At 36.0% G+C, this 23,901-nt stretch overlaps 1 protein-coding gene across 4 annotated transcripts in view; it reads right to left on the bottom strand.

Moving 5' to 3' along the window:
• LOC144971547 (little elongation complex subunit 2-like) overlaps positions 1-12,104 on the bottom strand; it is a 107,906-nt gene extending 95,802 nt beyond the window's left edge. For 3 of the 4 annotated variants that reach the window (XR_013645150.1, XM_078912568.1, XM_078912567.1), the window contains exons 1-10: positions 11,739-11,889; positions 11,158-11,310; positions 9,783-10,372; positions 9,344-9,488; positions 6,365-6,484; positions 5,508-5,645; positions 4,788-4,931; positions 3,489-3,648; positions 1,670-2,635; positions 424-519 (exon numbers count right to left, since the gene is read on the bottom strand). Coding sequence is in view for 2 of the 4 variants with exons in the window: in XM_078912568.1 (XP_078768694.1) it covers positions 424-519; positions 1,670-2,635; positions 3,489-3,648; positions 4,788-4,931; positions 5,508-5,645; positions 6,365-6,484; positions 9,344-9,488; positions 9,783-10,372; positions 11,158-11,310; positions 11,739-11,753 (2,527 nt within the window). In the remaining 2 variants the exon portion in view is untranslated. Of the gene's footprint in view, positions 1-423; positions 520-1,669; positions 2,636-3,488; positions 3,649-4,787; positions 4,932-5,507; positions 5,646-6,364; positions 6,485-9,343; positions 9,489-9,782; positions 10,373-11,157; positions 11,311-11,738 lie in introns of all 4 variants that reach the window. The other variant, XR_013645151.1, reaches the window with a different exon arrangement.
• Between the last annotated feature and the right edge of the window lie 11,797 nt (positions 12,105-23,901).

A 23,901-nucleotide genomic window follows, 5' to 3' on the forward strand; every position in this document is an offset into this window, starting at 1 on the left:
ATGTGCAGGTCTGATAACCCTAATTATTATGGGCTTATTGTTGTAATGAAATAACTCTCAATCAAACCAATGCAAAATATTGTCCATTACAACAATGTTAAAACAAGCTCATAATTGCGTTCGGCTGATAGTACACCCAGACATAGACCTATTGTGTAAGTTTAGTTTCGATGATTGGTTTATAAAATATTTATTAGTTCAAAGATGATTTAGCTCCATTTCTTTTTGATCAGTAATATAATCCTATGAGAGTTGTATCTGAGATTATGTCATTGTTATAACACTGTATAGAGTGGAATAAATTATTGTTTTGATTTTTATTTACCACACTATTGTATAATAGTTTAAGACGTCACTATTTTTTTCCCTCATTTAATTCAACTTGTGTAAGGTAGAGTTTACATCATTTTTTTTTTAACTTACCATCATCATTGTCTACATTTTGTTGCCAATTGGATGTGTGAGGATTCTTATCAGATGGACCAAGGATTGAATCAAGAAGACTGGGGACATTTTTACCTGAAGTTCGTACAACATGGCATTAACTTTTAAGATAATTCAATAACTCTAATATTCAAATTTAAAGCTTCATTATGAGGATTACTTTAAAAGCATAAAGTGAGGGCCACATTTTGATATCATTGTCCACTGTTTCAAGTTGACAAGACATGAGACTGACTTGGCCACTGATAGAACATTCATGTCAATGTGAATTATCTAAATTAAATAAAATAAAAGAAATAAAATGAGATTTTATATAGCACAATATCCACTTAATGTGCTCAAAGCGCTTTACAATAGGTCCCTGCCCAACAGCAACACTTAACATTTAGGATGGGACATGATGCCTGTTAGCTGATATTACAATTTTACAACAGAGACAACGCTGTTAATGGCCAGGTACTTTACACATACATTTTACACCTGAGTACGGTGAGAGAATGTGAGTAAAGAGCCTTTTCCAAGGACTCAACTATGCGCTGAGCGAGGTTCAAACCCAGGACCTTCCAATCCGAAAGCGAGTGTCACACCACTAGACCACACAGCCGCACAAGTTGTCCATATGAGCAAATTTGACATTGATAATCACACTGCTGTGTGTGTGGGGGGGTTGGTGCACAACCCAAGTTGTCCAGGTTATATTAGAGTATCTTACCTATTTGAGCATTTTGCTACCTATTCTTTAATACACTCTTGAATTAAGTGTGTTGAAAAAGTGTGAAACAATAAAAGAAATAATTTTGAAACTGATCAATCGTGAAAGAATCATTCAGGGCCCCCTCATATTAAAGAAAGTAAAGAAATAATATAGGACAGTAATCGGATATGTGGTCTTGTGGTATGACACTTGCCTTCGAATCAGAAGGTCCTGGGTTTGAGTTCACTCTGAGTGGTGCATAGTTCAGTCCTCGGAAAAGGCTCTTTACTCTTTTTCACGATACAATGATCTACTAGACAATACAGTGGTAGTTGGAAAAAAAATTGTAATATCGCCTAACAGGCATCATGCATGTCTCATCTTACATGTTAAGAGTTGCTATTCACTAGGGACCCCTTGTAAAGCACTTTTGAGGATGTTTAGAGGAGATTGTGCCACATAAGTGCCCCAGTTTTAATCTATCATAGAAAATAGAAATACTGACTGATGAGAGTTAAGAATTATACAAACCTTGAGAAGGAAAAAAAGTGTTTCTGACTGGAATCAACGGTACCTCTACGGGTTGGGTTGGGTGTTCTCTTTCAACTTTAAAATCTCCTGATGGGCTGTGAATCTCTGGCATTGGTGGGCTAGCAGGACTTTCAGTCTCCACTGTCAAATTAAATGTTGGTGACATCGACTGTTTTACAATTTTTGCTCCAGAATCTTGCTCTGATGCAGAAGGTGAGGAATCAACTAAAGTATCTTTTCTAGGTCTTCCTCGTTTCCTTTTAGGTTGCTCATCATGAGAATCTGCATATGAAATTTTATCTGTAGCTGTATCTACTTTAGCAATTTTTGTTGGGGGTCCTGTTTCGCTATCTTGGATTTGAGCACAAGGAGGGTTTACTCCTGATTTGGGTTCAAGGGATACAGATAATCTTGTGCTTCGCCGTAAATTTGTTGTGTCATTTTGTTGTTCCTTTGATGTCTGAGTAGTGGTGTGAATGTCTTTTGCTACTGAACTAGGACTTTCTATAGTTTTAGAGGCAAGTGACTTATTATCTTCAGGTACGTTATCAATATGAGATTGTCTAGTATATCTTCTTACATGGCTCTGGGTTGTATTTTCTACTTTATTCTCATCATCACCAGTAAAACTGTCTCCTGTACCTCTACTTTCTTTGTTTCCTGGAGACTTATCAAAAAGCAGAGGCTTTGATTTTGTGGAGGAAAATGACCCAAATGTATCGATATCCTCCAATGCATCTGTAGAAAACATATCAAGATCATCAGATGAGAATCTATTTTCCAAACGAGCAGCCATCTTTGGTTGTCGTTTGCTTCTATTAGATTGGATACGTGTAAGTCCTTTGTCTCTTGGTCGAGATACTAAAGTACGAAGTGCATATTTGTGATACATGGTATTATATTCTCGCATTAAGAAATCATCTCTGTACAAGGGCTTGTCAAGGAAAACTGTGTTACATCTTGATCCTGTAAATGAAAATTCATACCTTGTTTAAAATACAGTACTGCAATTGATTCAACCTTACAACACATAATTCGAATATTTATTATGTTACTGTATTATAGAAAGATTGTTTACTATTTAACCACGAATGAGAAAATGGAATGAGTTACATCATTTGAAAGAGTGAGAAAATGATTAATCTATATTTTGACAATCAACATTGCATTTTACTTTGGCATCATTTCTTGCCACATGTTCAGGGTTGCATGGAAACGCTTGTTACATATTTTGAGAACATTCAATGGATATCTAACTATATGAAAGTTCAAACTGATTTTTTTTAAGGGTTTTTTTTTTGTTTTGTTTTTTTTTTGGAGGGGGCAGATGGAGTTGCAATGTTCAAGAGAGTATTTTTCAATCCCTAATTCTCTCACGTATTTTCTATTGTCCTTACATAGTTGCATGACAGCTAATATCTAGTAAATTGCAAGGGCTGCCATTAATTAGATCTGTGTAGTTTGTAGGACTGTATGGTAGGATCTTTTGTTTTTTTTAGCAATTTCAATATCTGAGGTATGTTAATAAATCAAAATATCAGAATTACTTTACACCAAATCTACTTGGTAAAAAGTTTTACCGTGTTAGTATTATCGTTTAAAATATTATTGAATTTTATAAGCCTCTAGAAGTGCTCAAGCCAAACCACTCACATTTACACAATGTTAAGTATATTTTCAACACTGAAGCAGTAACTAAAATGGATTGGCATGGTCTGGAAAATAGCAGGGGATTGCAGTGTTATAAAAGAGGAACAGAATAGACCATGACTTTTATTTTTCACATCAATAATGACAAAATGATAACAGCAACACCTACCGCCATAAGGATTACATTTAACAGTAACAGGTATATCCCAAGCCTTCATTATATTGGAGGCATGATTATCCAACAGACACTTAAAGGAGCTTGATGACAAGACAATATCAATTTCCTCTTCCTGTGCCAACTTCACAGCATTTGTATCCTCACTTATCATCTGCAAGCAGAAATGGGAAAAACATGTGTTGAAAAACACCACAATTTTGGAGCACAATGTCGATTAAAGGACATAAATAAATAGATAAAAAAATAAATATGGATAAATGCACAAAAACATAAACAAATAAAATAAACAAATAATATATAAAATTTAAAAATTCCTTTGATTCCTCCCCTAGGGAATAACCCAGGCATCAGCTGCAGTGCAGCGCTACAAACTGAGCTAGGGCGAGGTGACTTGTTCTGTTCAAGGCCACACAGCTCAGCTGGGTATCGGAACTCAGAACTGTTCGGGGAAAGACATAGGAAAGACCATACCGCTGAGCCACACTGCCCTTACCTCGTCCATTCACATTTGCAAACAAGGAAAAACAACTTTCACCTTTTCATCTTTCTTAAATACTGCTCATACCTTTTTTTCTGCTTCCTTATATAATAAATAAAACTCTCTAAAATATAATATTCTTTTCAGGAACATAGAAAATCTTTATTGAAAACAGCGAGCAGCTTTTCAGAGAGCAAGAAGATTTCTCAAGAATAGTTCAATATTGTAATAATGAAAAAAATAAAATAAAACTTGAGTTTTAATATAGCGCAATATCCTCTAAACATACTCAAAGCGCTTCACAAAGGGTACCTGACCAATAGCAACACATAACATGTAGAACGAGACATAATGATGATGATAATATTAATAATAATTTAAATAATAATAGTAATAATAATAATAATAATAATAATAATAGTAATAATAATAATAATACATTACGCTCTTCAGTATAGAATCATTAGATGCCTCGCCTAGGCATTCCATGAAGGAATATAAATAATCCATCAAACAAAAGTTTGATGTCAACAGGAATCATCCTTGCTGTCAAAGAGCAAATTGGGGTTAATAATCTTGCCCAAGAAAAAAAACGACAGTGCCTTGCCCCCTATTACTATGATTGTAATTCATCATCATTATTATTATTATCATCATCATCGTCATGTAGTAGTAGTAGTAGTAGTAGTAGTAGCAGCAGCAGCAGCAGCAGCAGCAGCAGTAGCAGTAGTAGTAGTAGTAGTTGTAGTAGTAGTAGTAGTAGTAGTAGTAGCACATATTCAAATAATAAGGTATGAAAAAGTGAAGAATACCTTATGGTCCATGCACTTGGTGTTGTTAGCATAATTCATCTTAGAACTTGGGAACCAAGCATTGATGGCTGATGGTTCCGTTCTTATTTTAACAGGATTCTGTCCATTTTTTATATCGGGGATGGTGATTCGAGGAGAATTGCCCTGAATTAGATTTATGACATCAACGTGTTAATTAGATTTGCTCATTGAATTTTACATTTTTACTGCAGTTCATATTTATCTTTCGGGGGAGGGAAGGGGATGTTTAAAAAAAGATAAAACAAGGTAAAATAACGTGCATAAACAGGAAATGCTTATACCTACTGTTTATCCAACCTTTGTTTTTCTTCTTTTTTTTTTTTTTAAATAAACAAAGAAAAAAATACATATATTTATTTCTTTGTTTATATAACATGAAAATGGTAATGCAAAGAGTTCAATTGACAAACAAACTATTTCTTAATCCAGGTCAAGTCGAGTTGGGACTAATCTGTCTAGCAAGCAATGATGGGTGATTTGGCTTGTTAGATCTGGCAGAAAGTACTTTGCAATAAATATACTAACGGTCAATCTATATGGTAGTAAGCAATTTTCATTGTCCATTAACACTACATAAACCAGGATAAACTCTTGGCTCTATAAGCCTTTCAAGTCTACAGAAGTAGGCTACATGAGTAAAATTATTGCAATAACTATATTTCAATTTTAAAAAACAAAACAAATGACATTCAATCTCACAAGTTTTAATAAAGTCTTCTGGAAGGTCATAAAGCAGGAAGCACTCTTGTCTTCAAGTACCAGAGGAATGTTGAATTCACTGTCCAATTCATAGTTCTTGATGTAGTTTCTCGGTCTGTGATGACTGTTATATCTTGTCTTGGAAAAACACAATGTTAAAACACATTTATCATTATATAAAGACAAACTTGACATAACATTAAAAATTTTTAAAATAAATCTATGAGTAATTGCCAAATTAAATAAGAAATCCCAAAAACCTACTTGTCAACGTATCGCATTTTGAAGTTGCGATATCTTTAAAATAACAAACATTCAAATACTGCCCAAAGAAGCAAAGTTGAAGCAGATGGATGGTTAAGAACATATAATCCAATATTAAAGTTTGGGAAGGAGTTATTGCCCTTGTTTCAACAATGCACTGTAAGTCACTTTTGCTGAGACAGGAAGACAAGAATAAACTTTTTCTTTGAATCTACACCTTTTGAACCCCAATATGTTCCCCTAATGAATTGTAAGTGGCAATAGAGTTACCATGACCCAACTCTGTTGCCAATTACAACTCATATATATATATATATATATATATATATATATATATATATATATATATATATATATATATATATATAAATTTGTCAATTACACAATGTTAAAACAGGCTCATAATTGTGTTTGATTATCAAACCGACATCAGTTCACATTGTCTATGATCCATGGGACTTCATTAATCAAATTGTGTAAATCCATCATAAGACACTAAAATCACTTATAGAAAGGGCAAAGACAGTTATCAGTTTGAATAGTTAAAATACAGGCTCAGAATAGTCTTCTCTTTAAAAAACCCTTAAACTTACATGTGAATATACTCTTGCAGCATTGGTCAGGAAATTGTAGCTGTTTGGATTTCTCACGGCTTTGCTCTTTAAGTAGTCTTGATATTCCACTTGCTCTTGAGATACAAGAACCTGAAGCTCCTTGAAAGTAAATTAGAAAATGAAAACAAAGAATAGCCACTGAAGGGTACAGTAATGTACGGTACAATAAAAAGCAAGTTAAACCAAAATTCATGGGTAACTGTTATTTTGTTTTAGACATGTTTTAGTTCATACATAATTTACTAAATATGGGAAGAAAATCAGGCATATTGCTCACTCATAATGATATTATGGTTTTCTGTTATTACTGAGCTACATCTCTCTCCCTCAAGTCATAAGTCAAAACACATGACTTTGAGTAGGAATTATGCCATATCTTTGTTGCATATTTTGGGTCCATCAACATCAGCTGGAGGAACAGTCACTAGTGCGGGGCGGTCCTTGGCAAGCTTAAGGACCACGGTCCTACGGTCCTTGGGAAATGAAGACCGCAAGGACCGGTCCTAGGACCGGTCCTTTTCGACATTGAACATTCCTGAGAGACTGTTGGAAATTCGAACCGTTTGACCTTTGAGACCGTGGGATCGTTCATTCTTGAACCGTTAAAGACCGCTACACGATGAAAACCGTGGTCTACAGGAGTAAAACACACGGAGTAGTCACACTCATTTCAAATTGTAACCTAATTAGAGAAGAGGGGTGATGCCTTCTTTATTTGCTCACCGTACTTCATTGTTACTTCGATAATTTAATAAAATTTGAAATTTATCCCCATTAACGGAGATAATGGCATCGCCCAAGGCGTTGATCGAGTTGTTCGTGGCGTTGATACACACACGCAACTCCTCCCCCCCCCCCCCTCCCCCCCCTTCCCCCACACACACACACATTAGAGGGCAGCGAGCATTGAAGAGTAAGAGAGAGACGTGAAGTTATAATAAGAGGGGGTGGATGAGGTAATAAGAGGGGTCGATGGTGACTTTTCGCCAGATCTAACAAACTCAGCTACCCATTCATTGCTGAGTAGACAGGGATTTAGAAAAAACTCGACTGCACCCGGGATCGATCTCTGGCCCTTTGCGTATAAAGAGAGTGCTCTATCAACTGAGCTATCGGGGTCCCCAAATATTCTATTGGACTTTTTTAAAATTCAGACGTTATAACTGTTTTTTTTGGAAGGAAGAAACTAATGAAACTCATATTATTTGATTAGTAAAAACACCAAACGAAATTTTAATATAATTGTATTATTTTAAATGACAACACTGCGATAGAAAGGAGTGGTGACAAGAGATGGACAAAAGAAAACAAAGAATCGGATTTGCTACTTGCTAGGTTCGACACACACACACACACACACACACACACACACACACACACACACAAACACACACATCTTTAGTAGTCACATACATTTCAAACAATAACCCATTAGAGAAGAGGGGTCATGCCATCACCATAGATCATTGTCATTGCGATCATTATGGTGTAGTAAATTTTGAAATTTACCCCGTATAATGGAATCGTCCAAGGCGTGCGCCTCCTGTTCCCCCCATCTCACACACGAAAGGGCGGTTTGCGGAGTGAAGGTTGGTGGTCGTCTGCCTGTATGGTCGTCTGTGTCGTTTAGTGTATGGCAAAGGGGGGTGGGTGCGATTAATTAAGTGGGATGGGTGGTGATTGGTGGAAGATAGGCAACCGAAGGCAACGAATCGCTGGGGAAGTAGTAGGCTATGGCGCGAGACCGAAGGTGATCAGACCGGTCTTCAGCGCGGCACTAGTTGAAAGGTGATAAGAAGTGAGGACCGGCGCCGGTCTTCACTATGGGACCGATCCCCGGTTCACAGCTAAAAGACCGTGGGACCGGTCCTTTGGACCGGTCCTCAGCGCGGCACTAACAGTCACTCCATGGGCAAAAAAAGTTGATACCGATCCCAGGTGTAGTCGAGATTTTTTTTTACCCCCCCCCCCCCCCCCCCCCCCAGTTACGAATTATTTTGCAATAGAATAGCATTATAGGGGGTAACCCGCAATGGAAACTGGGATAAACTCCAGCCTGACTTTATGACTCTAAGAGACTACTTTGGTTGCTTATTCTAATGTTTGGGCCTTGGGTAGTGGAAAGATTCATCTTCTCATTGAAGGACATACCAATCACTAAATAATTTTTTAAAATTCTTGGCCATATTAAAGAAATCTGGAAGCAATGTTTTTTGGTTTTACAGTAGTTTGGAGTTATAGAAATTTAAACATCGTACACATCACTTTACGACCATATCAATGCATTGAAAAAGGAAGACAATACACTACACAAACAACAGTTTATTGATGACGTATAACGCTTGAAACACTCAGGTGCCAAACACAACAACAATCTATTTGTTTGCCCAGCATAGGTCTGACACCAAACACTAGTTGGACTGAGAGATCTCAAACATTTTTAATCTCATGAATTTCCGTCCACGTTTTGTCCAAGTTCTTTCCCATCTGATAGCTCAGTTGATAGACCACTCACATCACACACATAAGGACAAGTATCAATTCCAGATGCATTCGAGATTTTTTGTGACTTCCCTGCCCATCTAGCAATGATTGACCTGTCAGATCTAATAGAAAGTAGTTTCCTAAAGACTAGAGCTCTATCCAAAGAGTAGAAAGCAATTGTTCCAGTGTTTACCTACTTTCCCTCTTGTTTAAAAATAGATACAATTGCAACTGCAGAACAGTTTACTTCATGAAAAACATGTTCCAAGTCTACACTGACTTTATTAAAAGCAATATTTTTTTTCTTCAGAACAATTCTCTTTTTTTAATGTATTTTGATTAAAGAGAAACTCAAAAACTTGTATTTGAAATCTGTGTTTTTCATTTTTATCGTAACATAATGATAAATATTTTTATCCTTTATAATCTTATCCACATCAAAATCATAATTTTTCCATGGTAGTATTACAGTACCTCTAATTCACTCAACTCTCTGAGTTCTGCCTCTGTATACACAGCCTTTTTGTTGCCTTTCATCATGGGACATACATGTCTCTTGTATAGTTGGATGTAACGCTTGTGCTGCTTCTTGGATAATTTGGAACGCACGTTTTGAAAGCTGAAATGATTTTGAGTTGACAATCAGATTGCTTGAAACGCTATAAAAATGAATGAGAATACTATAATGTATAAATCAGAATTCAATTTGAACTCTTGTATATATTACCATAAACGGCAGATTGGAGAAATAACAATGACATTTTTATATTATAAACAATCAAATGACTTTAGAAGCACGTAAAGCTTATAAAAGTATTTTTTATTCTCATATTACATTATTTTTTTATCTATTGCAAAGAGTTGTCTATTTTTTTCCAGATACCATGATAATCAAAAGAAGCCAACAACTCACATTTTGCCGGTCTCCTTTGGTGTTTCCTCATCTTTCTGAGCAGCTGGGATAGAGATTGATTCCTGATCCTTTCGTAATTGTACATTGTTTCCTGCATGAGGCTTGTCTGTTACTGTATTCACAATTTCCTTATATTGGGCTGCACCACTGGGGACAACATTTATAGCTGTATCGGTGATAGTTTTTGTTTCTCCACCAGGGAATTCATTTATAGATGCTGTGATTATGGTTTCTGTTTCAGAGGCAGCCGAATTACCTGAATAATTTGTTACACTAGCAGGTAAAATGTTAACAGCTATATTGTCTACAGTTTTCATTGAATCCTTAGGTAAGTTATTTCTCTGATTTGGGTCAGACAAAATAAAACTGCCCTTAGAATTCGGCAAAACTGCAACAGGAGCATTAGGACTTTTGAACTTGAATTCAGCAACAGGTTTAGTAGAGGAAATGCCTGTTGAGATAACGCTCGTATTTTTACTGGGATGCAACATATGTCTTCTGTAGAAATCTACAGGATCTTCTTTACCGCTTTGTTCATCAGACGATGTATTGGGCATGATCAAACAAAATGGTTCTTCTGTTTCTTTTCCCTGTTGAAATAAAACCAAATCACATTATAAATGCATAAATATTACATTGTAACAAAGGATAAGAAAATAAAATAGGGTTTCAGACTGGCTCCAATACATTTGGAAATCAAAAGAAAAACCTTGCATAATAAAAGCAATAATGAAGTTATGATGTCGTTAATTCTAGGCCTTTATGAATTGGGTTAGATTTTACACTAATATGATACCCTAACATGCTGTTTTGACAACAAAACAAAGCAGTCACTGCACAGTGACTTGGACTCCATTTTTAACAAGAGATCGATAACTGTGATGTGACTTTCTCTTTGTAAAAATGGATTGGTCTGCAACTATAGTCTGATATGGGAGAAATGATTTGAAGATATCCACACTGAAAATTAAAGTATCTTTCTATTAAAACATTAGTTCTAGATTAGTTCCCACATTACCAATACTTCTTGGTTAGTGACTTAAATTGTTCTTTAACAAAACTAACTTTTTTTTTTCAAACATTGTCGAGATGGAAAGGGCTATGAATGAAAAGCATTATTAAGTTTAAAAGTTTTAGTCGAGTTAAAGGAATAGGTCTTGATTCGGTCCTACTATCTCATTACTACTTGGTGAATGACTAAATGTGTACATGAGTTGAAATAAAAATTCAATGTAAGTTTTAAAAATACTATATTGACATCAAAAAGGTCTTAAAATGAAAAGATTTATGTTAAAAAGTTTTAACCATAATGCTCTACTAATAACCCACTACTTCATGGGAGATTATTTTGTATTCCATCTTTCACCAGACTTACATCCTCGTCATCACTGTCTTCATCAGAGGGATTTGGCATGACCAAACAACACACATCTTCGTCTTTGTTCTGTACAGCAGACATATTTTGCTCCAATTCTATTTTTGGTGAAGAGGGAAGACACAACTCGTTGACAGTATCGCCCTGTACAACCTGTACAAAGAAATCAAGATTTTCACATATTCTTAGGATTATTCAGAACAAAGGAACAAATGACAGATGAGGTGTCGACTATCAGGTCTAAAATTAAAGCAAATCATAGGGAAAACAACACTATATTATTTTTTTAATTAAAATGACAAAGGAATATGATCCTTTCATGCAATCTTTGAACAATACGTAAAATTTGTCTTATGGAGTCAATAGTATCAGATCATGCACTGAATACTGAATTCATAAGACACCAATAACATAAAGTGAACAAAATTTGTGAGTCATCATTGACAGGAGAAAAAAAAAATTAGAATATTATAATTTCCAATGTACCATTACATATATATTTTTTAAAAAGATTAATATCACAATATTTAGTCATGCATTGGAATTATTGACGAAATAAAAAGACCACTGATTCCACTGACCTTTGGATCAGCCATCTGTTCATCTGGATTGGTTGTTGTTGACAAATTCTCATCTGCACTCAATTTTTGGGAGCTTCTAATAAAGTTTCACCATCAATTTCACAATCTTGATTTAATTTATTTGTCTGGAAAGCCTCATTTTGATTTGAACAATCAATTATATCTCTGTCCACTTTCTTGCTATAATCTATATTGCCAATATCAATTTCTTTTTGACTTTGGCCATTATTCACATCAACAGTTGAAGAAAGTTCTGAGACTTCCATCACTGTTGTCATTTTATCAAGCCCATCGCCAACTGAAGGACTTTTTGTCTCCTGAATTACTGTTTGATTGTCAGACTTATTGAATTCCTGTTTTCCACTTTCTGGTGTATTTTCAATGTAGTTGTGGTTTTCACAAGATGAATAATCCTTATTCATTCCAACAAATTTTCTCGTCAGTTTTTCTTTTTTGACATTGGGTAAGGATGTAAAAATACTCCTGTCTATATCAACTTTGATTTTTTTCCTAATTTCTTCTGTCTTTGGACGAGAAGCAATAGCATGAAGTCTTTCTAGAAGACAAGGTCCTGGACCCATAACTCTTTGAAAATCTTCTTCACTGAAGAAGCATCCTTGTCCACTCAGTGTTTCACTCCTATTGTGAAAAAAAAAGGACTTCGACTGTGAGTCAAAAAGAAATCTTGCACAAAAATTGACATCAATAATTAAGTTTTTTTTTTTTTCATACAAATGATGATAATTCTTTAAAATATATATTAATCTAATTAACAACATACATATTCATAATTTGGATTATTGTATTAAAAACTCATAAAACTGTTTAAGAAGGGGGGGGGGTCTTTCTTGCTTTAACTCTACCATAGCTTTTTAGACAGAAAATAAATCTATATATCTATTTGTGAAGAGCGACCAACAATTCTAACAATAATTTGCTCCTATATCTTAGATAACACTAAATCGTTGTCAGTAATACAGAGCATCAGTTAATAAGATAGATGTTTATCAGAATAGAAATTTTTTAAAACTTTTAATTATGACTGAAAAACCTGCAGAGTTTTGCTCGTTTGGATAAATGTATATCAATTCATAAGATTCTATTATTATAACAAAAATTTTAAAAACAAATGAAGAGGGGGGAAAAATGCCAATTTTACAGTCTCCACATTATGGTCCAAATAAGTTGTCTATAAAGCAGTAAATTAGATCATTGTCAAATAGATAATAAAAACGTGTTAACAGATCACTTACCTATCAGTTGCTGATTTTATTGGATCTTTATTATTTCCATCCATCCTGCTGATTTTTCCTTTTTCTATTTCATGCTACTGATTAAGCTGTCAAGTAAAAATTTGTACATAATTCAACTTTTATTACTTTTGAAGTTATGATGGAGGCATTTAAATTGCACTGTTGTAATAGCAGAGAAATTTAAATTTCATTGAAACTAATATATTAAAATTAAAAGACTATGACTGACTAAACTGATGAAATCCCCACACATTTCACTTTGGCTGCGTTTATTCAGAGTCGACTCTGAATAACACTCTACAGCTATTCAGTCGGGAGTCCACTCTGAATAACTGTCTACGGCTATTCAGTCGGGGAGTCCACTCTGAATAACTGTCTAGTTATTCAGAGTCGGGGCTGTAGACAGTTATGAGTGATGAACTTCCAGTTACCAACCACATAATTTTTCTGTTTTTTCTTCTCTCCCACCTCTGTTTAACCCTACGGGAAAAATCGTTTTACTTTTTGGTATTTTCTTGTCTCTTCTGTCATGGCAGTTTTTTGCATTGCGGCCGCAAAATTTTCAATTTTTTGCAAATTTTCGAGATTTTGCACCAAAAAATATTGTTTTTTTAAAATTTATTTTTAAAAATATAGTGGGACCAGTGATGATAATCTTCCGCGGATTTCTGGGATTTTAGGATTTGTTCATAAATGTTCCGTTGTTTTTGTCATGTCAAACATTTTTTGCTCAGTGGTAGTTCAGGGGGGAAAAAAACCAATAATATGCCTTCTATCATTTTTTGACACCTCTGCTCAGTTGCATGAATTTTGGTGACACTCCTTTATTTATGACGTTAGTCTAGACACACTGGCGCCAAATGTCAAAAGTATCACAAGACACATGGTGGCCATGAATGAGAAGATGATCGAAAGGAAAGGGGATGGAGCAAATGGGTGTAAATATTTGTGTACTTTTTAGCTGTAGCATGATAGTACATTAATTTGGCGATTTTATAAGTTTTATAAGCGTGCCTTTTTTTTTTTTTCTTCCTTTTTAATTTTTGTTTTGTTTTTGTTTGATTGTTCTGAATTTGTTAATAGAATTCATTACAACTTGTGTCTAATTATAAAACAATTTTTAAAAAAATTAAAACTCAATTCATTAATCTCTCTCTCCTCCTCTCTCTCTCTCTCTCTCTCTCTCTCTCTCTCTCTCTCTCCTCTCTCTCTCTCTCTCTCTCTCTCTCTCTCTCTCTCTCTCTCTCTCCTCCTCTCTCTCTCTCTCTCTCCTTCTCAGCCACCCTTCTATATTCATATTATGTTTATAGATATCATTTGGTAATAGAGAGATAATAAGTTAGGCTGATCGATTTAAGAAATGATTTAAATTTGCTTTGTTGATGGAATATGTTTTGCAATTGATTAAAGATTCTTATTTATAAGCGACTGAAGTTGAAATATCGCCAAGTTTTAAGAATTTGGCACTAAAATTGCCAAAGTAACAAAGTAGTAAACTGGTATCAAATTGAAAGAAACTCATCTCGCGAGAACTCAACTCGATAGGCTACTCGGCTCTAAATATCTGTACACATGGTTATCCAGGGTCGACTCTGAATAACCATCTACAGTTATCCAGAGTCGACTCTGAATAACCACTTCGTTTCATTTTACGCTGTGATTAATGAAAATTCGTTATCCCGTGACACATATTTGAAACTCCGCTCTTTTAAACAATTATCGACATTCCAGAATATGGAATGTTTCCAAATACACATAGAGATTAGGAAAGTTAATAAAATATCTATGTTACTACATATACACAATATGTGTCGACTTCGAAGTGGGTGTCATGGCCGAATGGTTTAGTCATCTGCCCTGGAAGTGTTACCAGAATCGACGTTGTGGGTTCGAATCCTCATTCCGCCACTTTTTTAATTTTATTTTATTTTAAACTTCCATCTTCTTTTTACAGAACGTTGCAAGGGATAAATGTCACATCAATCCTCCCCCCTACCTCTTTTTTTTTTTTTTGAGCGAGTCTATTCTTTTCTCCTTTTTTGTTTGGCCTTTTGTTCCATTTCTGAACATGAATTTCTTAAAATTGTTTTTATTTTTAAAAATAATTATTGTTTGTTTTTTTCTCCTCTATCTGACCATTTGGTCGCTCTCGGAATATTTCTGTTTGTTTGCTTTTTAATTATTTATTCTCTTTAGACACTTTTTGAGATCGGAGTGGGGACGATTATGACAATTTGCTAGACACTGGAAAGGAACCAAGAGAGAGAGAGAGAGAGAGAGAGAGAGAGAGAGAGAGAGAGAGAGAGAGAGAGAGAGAGAGGGAGAGAGAGAGAGAGAGAGAGAGAGTTAAAAAAAAAAAGAAGTGGGGGGAGGATGGATGGGACATTTATCCCTTGCAACGTTCTGTAAAAAGAAGACAGAATTTAAAAAATAAAAAGTGGCGGAACCAGGATTTGAACCCGCAACGTCGATTCTGGAAAAACTTCCAGGGCAGACGACTAAACCAGTCAGCCATGACACACAACTGATTTAATGTTGGTTCATTTTATGTTTTTAATATAGATATTTTATTAACTTTCCTTATTTCTATGTGCATTTGGAAATATTCCATATTCTGGAATGTGAAAAATTGTTCAAAAGAGAGGAGTTTCAAATTGTCTGGGAATAACGAATTTTCATTATCCCCAGCAGACAGGTGTCTGGGCCTGGGGATAATGACAGCCTTCATTTTTGTAATCATCCTAATTTTGACAAAAATTACCTCTGTCGTATTTTTTTACTTATCATTTAGTATACATATTTATATTTATTAAATGAAAACATCCCAGATTCCAAAGATTTGTCATCTATGTTTTTTTTCTTCCTTATTGGCACCTTTCATTGACTGACGACTGAGGACCGTGACCGAGTCCGAAGAAAGTGAACGCATTTTTTCAGCTTCTCATTCTCACTTCACCAAAGTATTCAAATTAAGGCAAAAGAGTGCCAGTCCATCTTTCATGGGCTTTCAATAACGCTTCTTGAAACTAGATAGTAACGCCTTGCAGAGAAAACGAACATAAGACAATAAGACCACTGACTTAGTCACTCAACTCTAGTGATTCTTGACGTCTGACGTCTGGTTTCGTTTTCGTTTTCAAGTCGTAAATTGGGATTCGTTTCGCTGTTTCGCTCCTCTTAGTTTTGTATTTGGAACTGTGTTTTCCGTCCACTCGTGGACTGAATACACAGCTGTGTTTTACTATTACTACTAACATTGTTACTACTACTACTACTACTACTACTACTACTACTACTACTACTACTACTACTACTACTACCACAACAACAACAACAACTATTACTATTACAGTTACTGCTACTGCTACTACTACTACTACTAATAAGATGACGACGACACCAGGAACGGTAGTTTAGTCTTTTAATTTAATGATATTTTGTAAAATTTGATTTTAAAAGAACCAGCCGCTTGAAATTATACATATTCCAGAAATATAACAGTAATGTCTTCTAATACTAATAGGGGGATAATTAATTCCAATAGGTATTGCTGTGAGATTTTGTACTCGTCCTGGAATTCTGTGGGTGAAATTCCCCTAAGGGTAGGGGGAAGTTGGCCGTCTTGGGCTGGTTGTTGATTGACCCATTATCTTGTTGACTTCCCCATCGCCCTTGTATCATTTATTCTTTCCATGTTCTTGTTCTGGAACAGGATTGAGACCATTTGGCTCCCCCTGCCTGGAATCATATAGTGGTAGGTAGATAGTTAAATGGCTTTGCCCAGCATTTGACTTGTCGGTGAGAAGTGAAACTTTTACTTCTTTTTTTTTTTTTTAAATAAAAAATCATCACCCTAACTCTGAGAGTCTTAATTAAATATGAGAATGAATAATCATCTCGTACTTATTTCCCTTTTGGCGATAAACACCGTCTCAAGGTCTGTTGGGACATATTTAGGCTTTAATCTTTGGCGCCTGTGACCCAAGATTGCAGGTATATTTAGAATCGTCCTTTGTGATGTGTGTTTTTTGTACCTTTTTCACTTTCATTAAAACGACCGCAACTTGTCATAATCACGCCCCCTCTTGGTGGACTTCATGGGTTAACATCTGACTAAACTATCTCTTTATCTCTATACTATACCATTAGGATTCCATGTCATTTACTGTCACCCCTCTCTGTCCTGTTCTTCAATGGGACCATTTGGTTTAGCCCAGGCCTGGGATCTTGAAAGAAACGGTGTATTTATTGTTCTCTACTTATGTTAGGTTTTATAATAATTTGCATTTGCAACCATTTGAGTGTATGACATGTACGCCAAATTGTTTCAGACTCTGCTATTTAAGTAGGCCTTTTAAAGAGCGAACTTGTCCCCAAGTGGTAATTGACCCCCCCCCCCCCCCCCACACACACACACACACACCCATACACACATGGACAGGGATATCACTTGTTGTTTCTCCCATCCCATCCCCCTATACGCTTTCCAACTTGCCCTTGTCTTGGATTATAATTATTTAGTTTGTCCTGGCCCTGATATATCCAGCACGGTTTACTCGAACACGGTTTCCTCGAACTCATTCTATGTCCCGATTATTTTCCTTATTAATCTTTGTTATCATTCCATTCGCTTCTAGAACTAATTTTTACCCCGAGCACCGTTTCCTCGAACTCATTTCACCTAATTAGATTAATTGAAGTTTTTTTTTTTTTAATGCGACCTATGATTTCGACCACTGTGATATTGACGGTTACTGTGTAATCTATCTACAGTGCAGATATACAATATGATACACACACACACACACACACTCACAAACACAAACATTCACACACACACACACACACACACACACACACACACACACAAACACACGCATACACAGACTCCATCGCCGTTTCTCATAACCAACACTCCTCTGCTCATTCTTATCACTTCCCCATTTGTTCTAATCTCAATACCACGCGCTTCCTAATGCTTGAATACGACAGTTAATGAATGTTGTAATACAGCAATCCCCCCCCCCCCCCCCCCCCCCCCAACACACACACACACACACACACACACACACACACACAGACCCCAATTTCTTGTAACATATGTGTATTAAGTTATAACCCTCAACATAGGCAATAAAGTAAATAAACAATAAAGCTCCCTTTATACATCCTCAAGTGGATATTTGTCTTAGGGTAGACTGGAATAGCCCACGGCAGCTCAGCGCTGCAAATTGAGCTATGGAGAGGTAGCTTGTTGAAGGCCACGTAACGCGGTGAATAATTGAACTAAGTATCTTTCAGGTTCGAAGCTAAGACCAAACCGCTGACCCTCACTGTACCCCCCCCCCCCCCCCCTTTTTTTTTTTTCCCCCCTATCCATCAAGTTGTTTTGGCAAGGTACGGTTTCCTCGAACTACAGTTTCCTCGAACTTTTTTGCATGTCCCGGGGAGTTCGAGGAAACCGTGTTGGAGTGTATATAACTGCCAAACACCACTATCTATATTATACTAGTATTTTACTATAAATTCAATTATTACCATCTAAACAATCCAGACATGCTACCATTTTGAGGCGTTGGATCACATTTTGTTTTTTAACCGTTTCATATTGCGCCTTATCAACTGGATTTACTCCAAAACCACATTTTATAAACTACTTAAGTCCACGATTTGACAGGTGAATTGAGGGTGACACTCGGGGGAGGTCTAGAGTTAATTCGACAACTATTCGTATCTCGTTTGCATTGAATCGATACAGATTACGAGGTGCCAGTGGAATTGATAGCCTAATTCTAACGTTCCATTTATTTCTAACATTGTCATTCACAAGACATAGGAGGCATTCAAAGATAAATTAGCATCACGGTAACAGATCGATTAAGAATTAGTCAAGAAGGCGTGTCGACACGATCTTGGCATAGACTGGAAAGACTTTATAATAGATTTTACATATAGTAAAGACATGTGGGCGATGCGATTAATACTATTCTCATTAATACAAATGAAAAAGAAAAATAAATTAAGTCTACTACCTGCTTAGCTTATGGGCAGTACATTGATGATAACATCTATCTATTTATCTATCTATCTCTCTCTCTCTCTCTCTCTCTCTCTCTCTCTCTCTCTCTCTCTCTCTCTCTCTCTCTCTTTCTTTCTTTCTCTCTCTCTCTCTCCTTTGTCTGTTTATCTACATTTAATTCATAATTCTCATCCGACAGATTTGTTAATAAGGCCCAAGAAAAGTATACACGCAAAATAGATTTGTGAGTCATAGAAAAAAAAAAAGTATGACGAGATGGATAACATTATCTTTCTAAAGCTTCTACGTAAGTCGCAGGGCCATTCGTATACTGAATTCTGCGTTCAATGTTTACAGTGCTCAAAAGTTATTGCCCAAAGTAGTGATTATTTCCTCAAACTCTCAGTTTGTGCTGCCAGTAAAAATTCTATAATGCTGTAGTTTTTGTGAGAAAGATAAAATTAAAGATAAAACAAATAAAACGGTAAAAGTTGGTCTTGACACCACTTCATCAGACTGGCTGCTTGTTGAGAATAATAATAATAATAATAATAATAATAATAATAATAATAATAATAATAATAATAATATTAATAATAATAATAATAATAATGATGATGATGATGATGATGATAATAATAATAATAAATGACATTTATATAGAGCTTTACCCGTTGTCACAGGCTCTAAGCGCTTTACAGTGATATAAAACAAAACATATTACAGTAAGACAAGTTTGATGGGAAAGTGATACGAATTCAATTTAACAAAAACAAAATATAATAATAGTATTGCAACATTATCACGTAAAACGATAAAACTTTAAGCAATATTTGAAAGTTGTCAACGAATCCGAGCATCTCACGTGTGATGGGAGAGAGTTCCAAAGGTTTGACAAGGATTGATTGGTCATTGCTTGACCTCAAGTTGCTATTGGGGACATAATATATGTTTAAAAGGTCTTTATTATATATCTTTTCTGAATGATTGCTGGATCATTTTTGGTAGTTACGCACCTACATTTTGGCTGGAGTCTTTTATTGTAAAACATTTGTAGAAATGACTGAGTTATAACGTAGCCATCGTTATGTTATAGCCTGATACTGAAATCCAAAAGGACTGGCAGTTTGACGTCATTATTTGGTTTTTGCACCGCTTAGTGTCGTTAGTAGAGCTCATGGAAACAAGTTTTTTTCATTGGTTGAACTATTGAATACAACTCATGATTTGTTTTCTTTTGTGGCAAAAGACTGGCATTTTAACGTCATTTTTGGTCAGTGTCAGGCCATAACTTTACGAAGGCCACGGTTATAGGGAAATGCGTTTACCATTAAGTGTACCCCTTAGTTATATCCCACAAAATGAGGGCTGCATGCAGTAAGGACAACTCTCGTGAAAAAAATATTTCAAAATGGTTGATGAGTCCGTCCGTTTGAAATAAAACTCACACATAATAACAAGCAATAAGTTAAATACATAGATGCTATTCACAAAGGAGTGAGTTCTTGTTATCATTTCTCAAGTCATTGATCAAGGGACTTAATTTGGCAATAAACGCATTCACTCAATATATGTCTCGACATAAGTGAGCATCTGCAAAATTTTATTGTGGTTGCAATAGTTCATTGAGTATGGTACCTTACACACCTTAATCAATCAATTTAGGTTTGAATTAGATTCTTGCATTGGCTTGGCGGATACCATCATTTTAAAAGATGCAAAAGGCAAGATTTTATAAAACTGGATATATCGCTTGATGAATTATGGGAATAAACTGGACTTTGTGTGCATTGCTCATGGTACTTCCAATAGACACTTGCTATACAAAATGCACATAATTTTTCCTGCATTGATTTTTAAACGAAGCCGATCGATCTATTTCAGTTTTTCAGAAAGGAAACAATTTTTATTGACATTTTTCTTTCCAATGCCAAGAAGGAAACAGGTTTTTCGACATTTCTGACTTGATAACCAACAAGAGCCACCTACTTCATGATCTATTTAAAGCGATCGGTTGACGTCTGATAAAGGGAGGGACGGGTAATTTGATTTTGAAAATAAGAGTCTGCCTTTTAATAAGCTAAAGTGGGCTGACAGCAGGTGTACTATGAATTTAAAAAAACAACAAAACACATTTTAAAAATTGGCCAGGAAGCTCGCCTTTCAAGTATCGATCGATTAAATTTAACCTTTTCTTGTCAAAAACTCTTACTCAAACTTGAGACTTCTTTGAAGACCAGTGAAGACCCAGACCAGAGAGTTTTTGACAAGATCAGTGTTATTTTACTCGATCGATGTCAGAAGTTTCTGGTCAAAATTTTTAAAATGTGTTTTTTGTTTCTTTTCAGAGTAGAACAGTATTGAAACGTAACTAAATTAATTTTGATGATGATAAAATCAATTTTTCAATTCGTCCTCACGGGCTTTAGGGTCTATTTCGAGAAACTTGTACTCTTATTAGTTTTGATAATACAAAAAAAAAAACATGCAACGTATTTTTATCTAAACGCTTAGTGTTAAACTGTAACGTTTTGGCTCTCCTGTAAAATTTAGAAATTGTCGCCGAGCGACGTTTGATCTCAACCACCGACCTGTTTCTCCTCGACAAAAAACACCAAATTGAGGCTGTGAGTCGCAGAGTATTACATGCTGGTGGACCTTTTTGAACAGTGTTGGAAAAAGTTTGGATTCAAATTAAATCGATTCCTGATTCCAAAGGATGGATGTTAGTCTGAAACAAAGTTTCAAAATTCAAGACAACTCCAAAGATGGTATGTTCTGAGTTATACATGATGATTTGAACCTTACTTAATGCTGATACATTAAACAATCTTCAAAGGACTATTCCAGCCTATTGGCGCCTTAAGTAAACAACATATAATCCCCGCCACTGTTGTGTGATTTGATAAGTAAACGTGTAAAGTGAATTGGGTTGGATTAGTTTTGTCACACCTTCGATAGATACCAGAATTATAAAAGTGGATTGTATTGGGCTTCGGGTTGATATGGTTCCATGACTACGAATACTATACCGCAGAGCAGCAGTGCTGGGAAAGTCAATATGTCTGTGGCAGCTGATCTCGGCCTCAATTGTGATTAATACACTTCGATTAGATAGAGTGGCCGGTGCCTCTGGATCGGTGTCGTCATTACCGCTACCATTACCATGTAATGATTGGTGATTGTGGCTTCTGTCCCTTGTCGTTGATGGACATGTTAGCTAACGCTTTATTCATACTGCAACCACCGCTGAGTACAGACGATACAAGTTATTTTGCATTTTATTTTATTTGTTTTCCACGTTAATTTTGTGTATTGTTGTGCTGATGAAGGGTTTGTACCCGAAACGTCCATTGTCTGTTTTGTTCCTATACGAAGCCTCTCCATTTTCACTATTTCGTTAGTATTTTACGATCACCGGCTTCAGGCAGCCCCTACCGTTTTCTAGACAGATCCTACAACGAATGCAAGTAAGCGATCCTGCTCTACTGATAATATCGTGGCTCCCGATAGTCTATTGGCAGCCATTCGATGTCTCTTCTTACTGGAGTAGACTCCAGGGAGTTTCTCTCACAGGAAACGTCACATCCATTCCCCCCCCCCCCCCCCCCGCCCCCCACCCCACCCCAAGGAAGTGTATTCTTCTGTATCTTATTAGCACGCCATTATGGAATCAGGGATGCGACGTACAAGATGCATTGCAGGAACTTCTGTTCGACTTATACGTACTAGGGGCTCTGTCCATTATGATTTTGATGCGGGCTACCCTGCATTCCCTCTCAATATTTTAAAGTCACTACCCAGTGGTCATCTCCCGCCAAATATCGCCGTGGCGGAAGGTAGGCGGGGGGGGGGGGGGGGGGGGGGGGGGGGGGGGGGGGGGGAATCCGGATTGCTGCTATAACCAGGGCTCACGACTAAACAGATATTTGCCTAGATTTAATCTAGCGTTGTAAAATGGTCTAATAATATTGAGATGGAAGATGTATATTTTACAAGATATAAGGAAATTATGTGCATCAGATAAAATTGAATGAAGGAAACAAAATTGTAAGCTTTTATTAAAACACACATTATAAAAAGAGGAGGAAGAAAGAAAGTGGTCTGCATGGCACGCTGGTGAAGTTGAAATCACGTGATTTTGATAACCATTTAATCATACATAATTGTGTAAAACTATGTTGAGATTTCCTGTCCCTGTAATCCATGACTAAAAATAGAAACATTAAACTCCATCCACAATGTTATGATGATAGTCTTGCTGATATGACAAATGTTGTCTTCAAATAGATAACAACATACGTCAAGCACAGATCAAAGTGGTCATCCGCGGTCGCCAAAGATTACACATCACTCATAATGTGTTCAGTTCTTGGAATGTTATCTGATTATCTTCAAATATAATTAACTATCTAAATACTCTTTTATTGTAGACTGTAATTATGTTGTTGTAATTTGCACGAGCTTTTATATAGAGCAATGTACAATTAATGTATCCAACGCGCTTCACAAATGGTAAAAAATTAACACCAAAACTTATAGGAACAATCATGGCGCTTTTAGGGCACTAATACATCACAAACACACAACAACAACAACAGCAACAAACGGTTTTCGAAAGAGACAACGCTGTTACAGACCAGGTACTCATTTTGCACCGAATGTAATGAGAGAATGTGAGAGCCTTTTTTAATGGCATTACTTTGCATCGTCCTCACTGGACTCCGACCAGGGACCCACATTACAGACGCTGAGAGTCCACAAGACCACAAAGCTGTGAGTAATGAAAAAAAATCTCAAGCATTATATAACACAATATCCACTTAGCGTGCTCAAAGCGCTTTACATGGGGTCCCCAGCAAACAGCAACATTAAACATGATTAATTCACT

The sequence above is a fragment of the Berghia stephanieae genome, chromosome 4, assembly GCF_034508935.2.
Source record: "Berghia stephanieae isolate SIO BIC M18660-M18661 chromosome 4, UCSD_Bste_1.3, whole genome shotgun sequence".
NCBI lineage: Eukaryota > Metazoa > Mollusca > Gastropoda > Nudibranchia > Aeolidiidae > Berghia > Berghia stephanieae.